This window comes from Apodemus sylvaticus, chromosome 1 (genome assembly GCF_947179515.1).
Source record: "Apodemus sylvaticus chromosome 1, mApoSyl1.1, whole genome shotgun sequence".
Lineage (NCBI taxonomy): Eukaryota > Metazoa > Chordata > Mammalia > Rodentia > Muridae > Apodemus > Apodemus sylvaticus.
Window position 1 is genome coordinate 100,199,468 of NC_067472.1, and position 7,075 is coordinate 100,206,542.

At 37.5% G+C, this 7,075-nt stretch overlaps 1 protein-coding gene across 1 annotated transcript; it reads left to right on the forward strand.

Moving 5' to 3' along the window:
* The first annotated feature begins 4,724 nt into the window (after positions 1-4,724).
* LOC127680351 (olfactory receptor 2AG1-like) lies at positions 4,725-5,672 on the forward strand. The gene has a single exon (XM_052175834.1). The coding sequence runs from the start codon at positions 4,725-4,727 to the stop codon at positions 5,670-5,672; it is 948 nt and encodes a 315-aa protein (XP_052031794.1).
* Positions 5,673-7,075: the final 1,403 nt, after the last annotated feature.

Consider the following 7,075-nt stretch of genomic DNA (forward strand, 5'->3'; position numbering starts at 1 on the left):
CTTGTTTAGTTCTTCCTCACCAATATATTAGGATTTGATTTGTTCTCATTTTTCAGATATTTCCATGGCCTTCAGAGATAATATTATAGGTCCATTATTCTTGAAATATATTTCCCCATTTTCACTTTAAGATAATGCTTTTACTTGAAGGTAACATAATTTTCTTTAAGGCAACAAATGTGGATTTTTGTTTCTTAATTTATTAAACGAATCTGTGCCTTTTGATTAGTGAGTTTAGATCATTATTATTTAAAGTTATTATAGAAATGTCTGTCTCTTTTTCACTGTTGGATTCTTAGTCCTGTTTTGTGTTTCAGTTATTTTAGCGTTTCTGTTCTTTCTATACTCCAAGAACTGGAGGTATGTATTTGACTGCTCAGGGAAGAGAGAGCCTGCAGCAGCCAGGGTGACAATAGAAGGAGATGGAGAAGAGTGTGCCTGATGGCCTCAAGTAAGAAAGATGCAGGTGACCTGCAGAGTGGAATGAATGAAGATTCCAAACAGAGCAAGGTAACAAGATTGCAGAAGACAACATACATTTTTTACTTATAATTTGTCCTCATTCACTGCTGACAGTCCAGCTTATTAGCAAGTGTCTAGGTATGCAGTTTTATTTTCTCATCATTTTAAAATACATCCATTCCTTATCCAATTGTGCCATTGTTGGGTCATTGTCATCTGACTGCATTTACATTATGACACCTATCTTTTAGGTCTAAAACATTTAAAAGACTTTAGTGAATAATGCCTGTCTAACAACTTCAATACAGTAGTATTTCCTGTGTAATACCTGGGCATCTAAGTTCCCTTTCAGAAACATTAATTGATGGCATCAAGACAAGGTGTACTGAGTTATCAGAGTAAATAAATGGAAGATTTCACACCTGCAGCTTCCACAGAGAGCAACTACACAAAAGTGGAAAGAATCCAGCAAAAGAGGAGCAGAATAAGGAAAACAATATTCCATAAATACTGGTGTTGGGACCTTATGCTGTAGGCCAGGGCTCAAACCATACAACAAATTCCTGAAGGGTAGCTAAAGTTAGATATTTTAAAAGTGGTTGTCACACTGAAACTAATCGAAAAGAAACTGGGGAAGACCCTGGAGGACATAGGCACAGGGGAAAAGTTCCTGAATAGAACACCAATAGTTTATGCTCTAAGATCAAGAATTGACAAATGGGACCTCATAAAACTACAAAGTTTCTATAAGGCAAAGGACACTGTCAAAAGGACAAAATGTCAACCGACAGATTGGGAAAGGATCTTCACCAACCCTAAATCTAACAGAGGTCTAATATCTAATATATACAAAGAACTCCAGAAAGTAGAACCCAGAGAACCAAATAACCCCATTAAAAAGTGGGGTACGGAGCTAAACAAAGAATTTTTACATGAACTTCAGAGAGCTGAGATACACCTTAAGAAATGTTCAACATCATTAATCATTAGGGAAATGCAAATCAAAACAACCTGAGATTTCACCTCACACCAGTCAGAATGGCTAAAGTCAAAAACTCAGGAGACAGCAGGTGTTGGCGAGGATCTGGAGAAAGAGGAACACTCCTCCACTGCTGGTGGGATTGCAAGATGGTGCAACCACTTTGGAAATCAGTCTGGCAGTTCATCAGAAAACTGGGCATGACACTTCCTGAGGACACTGTTATACCACTCCTGGGCATATATCCAGAGGATTCTTCAGCATGCAATAAGGACACATGCTCCACTCTGTTCATAGCAGCCCTATTTGTAGTAGCCAGAAGCTGGAAAGAACCCAGGTGTCCTTCAACGGAGGAATGGATACAAAAAAATGTGGTATATTTACACAATGGAGTACTATTCAGCCATTAGAAACAATGAATTCATGAAATTCTTAGACAAATGGATGGAGCTGGAGAACATCAAACTAAGTGAGGTAACCCAGTCTCAAAAGATCAATCATGGTATGCACTCACTGATAAGTGGATATTACCCTAGAAACTTTGAATACTCAAGACATAATCCACAAATTAAGTGATGTCCAAAAAGAATGGAGGAGTGGCCCCTGGTTCTGGAAAGACTCAGTGCAAAAGTATAGGGGAATTCCAGAACAGGGAAGTGGGAAGGGGTAGATGGAGGAACAGGGGGAGGGAAGAGGGCTTATGGGACTTGCGGGGAGTGTAAACCCAGAAAAGGGGACATCATTTGAAATGTAAATTAAAAATATACCAATAAAAAAAGTGGTTGTCAACATTTCTTTTATAATCCCAATGAAATCAAGGAAAGTTGGATATTTGTGCACTGCTAATCTCACCAATTTGGAGGCTAAGGGAAGTAGATCCTGTGTTCATAGGAGAAATAAACCTGGCACTCTAGAGTCCATTAAGTTACAGAAGAGCTCGGGGAAAGCAAGTCAGGAACATACCCAAGAGGACTCATTAATTTACCATTCCCCATCTCAACATTTCCAAGGGAGGCCATTTCAACTGGGAAATAAGTTCCCCTGCAGCCATGCATGGGACAAGAAGAAAGGAGGTCCTCAAATTTAAAAACAACGTTCCTTGACAAATCCCAGACTTACTCTTGGCCCCAGAGACAGGAAGCTGGTACATAAGGGATTCTGAATAGCTCTTCAAATGCCTACTTTATTCATTCACCATTGCATACAGATAGTAGTAGGAAAAAACCTGAATTAAGATGTAAGAATGTCTGGAACCTGATTTTAACTTAGGACTGTGTACATGCAACCTGTAGAACAGAAGCAGCTTCCACCAATCCTCATAAGGAAAGCTTTCTTGTTCCTCAAGATACTACCCTAGACTATTGCCTACCTCTTCTCACTTCCTTCTCCAGTGAACGTCTGTAGATTCAAGGATAGAATGGAACAGCCCTAACACCTGGCAGCAATGAACTCCTGATATTTTAGGAACTTAACAGACAAATCAGTTACATACTGCTGAGGTTAACCATATCTTACCTTCTTGTGAACACTGGAATATCCTCAGTCTTCAATCAGCCTAAAGGAAGCTACAGGTGGCCAGCTAGCTTCTCAGGACCAGAGGTAAGAAATTTATCTATCTTTTAATGAGAACTGACATGTTGATTCCCTAGTACTTTGGGATCCATTGACCTTCTAATCTCTCATTTCAGATGTTTTTGAATGCTAAAAAGAAAAGATTATGAAGGATTAAAATCTGTGTTACAATCTAGATATGGGCACTTTTCTTCCTAATAGTACTCTTGATACCTATCTCCAGAGTCTGTAGATAACATAGCTTCTGATGATAAATATTAGAAAAGTTATAAAGGCCCTAAAAGGATCTCATTAATTGACACTTGTTCCATGTTCTCATAACTTTACCTCTTAAGGTACTAATGTCCCCTAGTGAAGAAAATGGAAGATAATGATATATAGATGGATAGATAGATAGATAGATAGATAGATAGATAGATAGATAGATAGATAGTGTGTGTGTGTTTATGTGTGTAGATTCATATATAGGTATATATGCCATGATGTGGCTACATGAGTTATAGAAGACTGCTTCATTTTCACATCTTTCACTTTACACTTGGAGTTGGTTTCACCTGACATGGTGAAGTACAGCAGTGGCAACTGTCAATTGCAGACATCAGCTCCTTGTTACCTTCTCTGTGAGTTTGGGAAACATACATCAACAGCAGCTTTCCAGAAAAAGCTTGATTCTTCCCCATCTGTGCAAACCTTCTATCTACAGGATGTGGTTTACACTTGCAGGGGGAGAAAGTAAGCATCAAGGCTAAAGGCAATATTGTGCTGGGATTATTGGGCCTAAATAAACTCATTGTCCCATAGTTACTCTCACAATTTTGTTTTAGAGAAGCAGACTCTTGTTTCTGTGAAAGAATTCATGTCTTGTAATTCTACACATTATATGCACTCATTGAATACTAACATGGTAAATGAAGAAATATGTTTGTATTGGCCATAAAGCTTTATGTCTAAAAGCAACAATTTTTCTCATTACTATAGTCTAGTTTCTGACACTTAACAGTCCTCTCAAGACTTGTGGAGAAGGTGAGGCTAAGCAACAGAGATAACTAAGGTAAGCAAATTTGTCTTCTTTTAATAGACTCACTATAAGCGTGTTGGATTATGAAATGTAGTAGATATGAACAATTTGATGTATGCTTAAAATCCCAGCACTCAGAAGGTCCAGACAAGAGCACTATCAATGAGGTGGCTATTGAATACATAGAAATATCCCATCAAAGAACATACAGACAAAGCCGAGAAATGTGGGATAATTTGTGGAAGTAATTTATCAAAATCACATCTCTGAACCACTTTGGGAATACATATTTAAATGCAACTATGAAAAACTAATTAGAGTGTATTAGCCAAATATACTAAAGGACATGCATGCCAGAATATTTCCTTAAATTTAACACACAGAATGATTTAACCTTTCTAGGAAACACATTTCTGTAAGTTTTATGTCCTAATTTTATTTCATAAAGGGCTATCATGGTGTTTAGGTGTTACTATATACCTCTTCTATGCATAGATATGGCCTTTATCAAGATACAATTAAAAACTAGAAAGTTGGAAACCAAGAAGCATAACTATTTAGTTGGAGGAAAATAACATCTTATGATAGTCTTATTGTATACCCTCAGAGGCCTCTAGTTTTACAAAACTAGGTCAATAGTAGCAAAACTAAACTGAGTCAACTATTTCTAGGTGACTAAAGAGACCATACCAAATGGAGCCCTGGAACTCCACCTTGGCAAGTGGCTTCATCTTGGTGGGGATTCTGGATGGCAGTGGCTCTCCTGGACTGCTCTGTGCTACAGTTGCTGCCCTGTACATGTTGGCACTGATCAGCAATGGAATGCTGATCCTGGTCATCACTATGGATATCTACCTCCATGTTCCTATGTACCTCTTGCTTGGGCAGCTCTCGCTCATGGACCTTCTCCTCACCTCAGTTATCAGTCCCAAAGCTGTCATGGACTTTCTGCTCAAAGACAACACCATCACCTTTGGTGGTTGTGCCCTTCAGATGTTCTTGGAACTGGCCCTGGGTAGTGCAGAGGACCTCCTGGCCTTCATGGCTTATGACAGGTATGTGGCTATTTGTCATCCATTGAACTACATGATCTACATGAGGCCAAGCATCTGCTGGCTTATGGTGGCTATCTCCTGGATTCCAGCTTCTCTGAGTGCCCTTGGGTATACCATCTACACTATGCAGTATCCCTTCTGCAAATCCAGGCAGATTAGACACCTTTTCTGTGAGATTCCTCCATTGCTGAAGCTGGCCTGTGCAGACACCTCCAGATATGAACTCATGGTTTATTTGATGGGTGTGACCTTACTCATTCCTCCTCTTGCTGCCATCCTGGCCTCCTACTCACTAATTCTGTTCACTGTGCTTAAAATGCCCTCAAATGAAGGCAGAAAGAAAGCCCTTATTACCTGCTCTTCCCACCTGACTGTTGTTGGGATGTACTATGGGCCTCTTACAGTCATGTACATCTTGCCAAGTTCCTACCACAGTTCCAAACAAGAAAACATCCTCTCTTTTTTGTACACAATTGTAACCCCAGCTCTGAATCCTCTAATTTACAGTCTAAGAAATAAAGAGGTCAGTGGGGCTTTGAAGAGAGTCTTAGGAAAACGGTTGTTGTCAACACACCCTAACTTCTAGGTATATTAATAGCTATCTTTAATACATGCATCCTTTAAAGTCAGAAACTTTCTGTTTGAAATATTTATCACAAAACCAAGAGAATGAAAATGCATATTTTGTTAGTGAACTATAGAACCAAAACTACCTTTGTAAATGCTATTTGAGTGTTGTCTTCATGAGGTATTTCATAGAATACATTCACTTGGATCTAAAATTCACTATTCTTTATTGTTAAAATCCATTTCTATTTTCCAATTAAGTTATATTGTCATGAGGATCTTCAATATTACCACCCAATATAACCCATAGTCTTTAAATCATATTAGGTGAAAAACAAAAGGAAATGGTTACTAATGGGAAGCTAAAATATAAAAGTGAGAAGAATCATGAAAATTACAGTTGTTTTACTTAAAATATCTTGTTTTAATCAAATTATTTAAGCTTAAATATAACTCTGATGTTTACAATACTATTGTATGTGCTTAAAACAAACAAACTTGCTGAAATGTTATATCTACAGTGGCAGCTTTGTCCAGGGTTCAGCTGACATAGGTTTGTATCATGTTTACCCATCTCTCTGTCTCTAAGAATCAAGTTTCCCTGATGGTCCGATGGATGTCAGGGCTTAGATTTTATGTGTGTTTATACTGTTTTACTATTTGTGTTGATGGTAAATATACCAAGAATTTACAGATCTATCTTGTAGATAATAAAAGGTTAATGGGAAAATAAAACCGTGCTTTCCCATTTTTCACTGGACACATCTCAGCCCTTTTTAATGGTCTCTATGTCTGGTACTTGTACATGACTGGAACATCATTTGGTGTTTATATGTGTCAAAATGTCAGTACTCCATGCTTTTAAATATTTTTATGTTTTGTACCAATTAGAGATACAGCTTATAAATAGAACAAAGGACAATACAGCTCTTTTCTTGCTAATTGTAATTTGTTGTACTAAACAGCTAGGTATTGCTGTTTGTGGAAATTGATTCTTGTAACTGAACTTTTTATCTCCAAATAAAATGTCATCATAATTGCCTTACTTATAATTCTAAAACATGTAATTTTTAAGTTTATTTCATAGAAACTGACAATAGTTTTAAGCAGGTTGTGAAGGGAAGTGGTAATATAGAGAGCAGGGAAGTATTGATCAGTAGGTGCTAACTCAAGGTTGGAGAGTGGAAAGAGGTTCTGGAGTGTCACTACACAACAGGATCACTATTGAAAACTATGTTAAGTGCATTCCAAAAGGTAGAAGATAAGAGTTTTGAAAGTGTTTACCATAAATGATAAACACTTGAGGGGAAAACACAGTAATATTTAAATATTATGTAATAAATATGTGTCTGAAAATATAACACGGCACATCAATAATAGAGAAAACTTTTATGCTTTTAAATATTTTATGAGTTCTTTGAA

Bases quoted from the DNA above. Each gene is read 5' to 3' on its own strand.
- LOC127680351 (XM_052175834.1), top strand. From the start codon at position 4,725: ATGGAGCCCTGGAACTCCACCTTGGCAAGTGGCTTCATCTTGGTGGGG.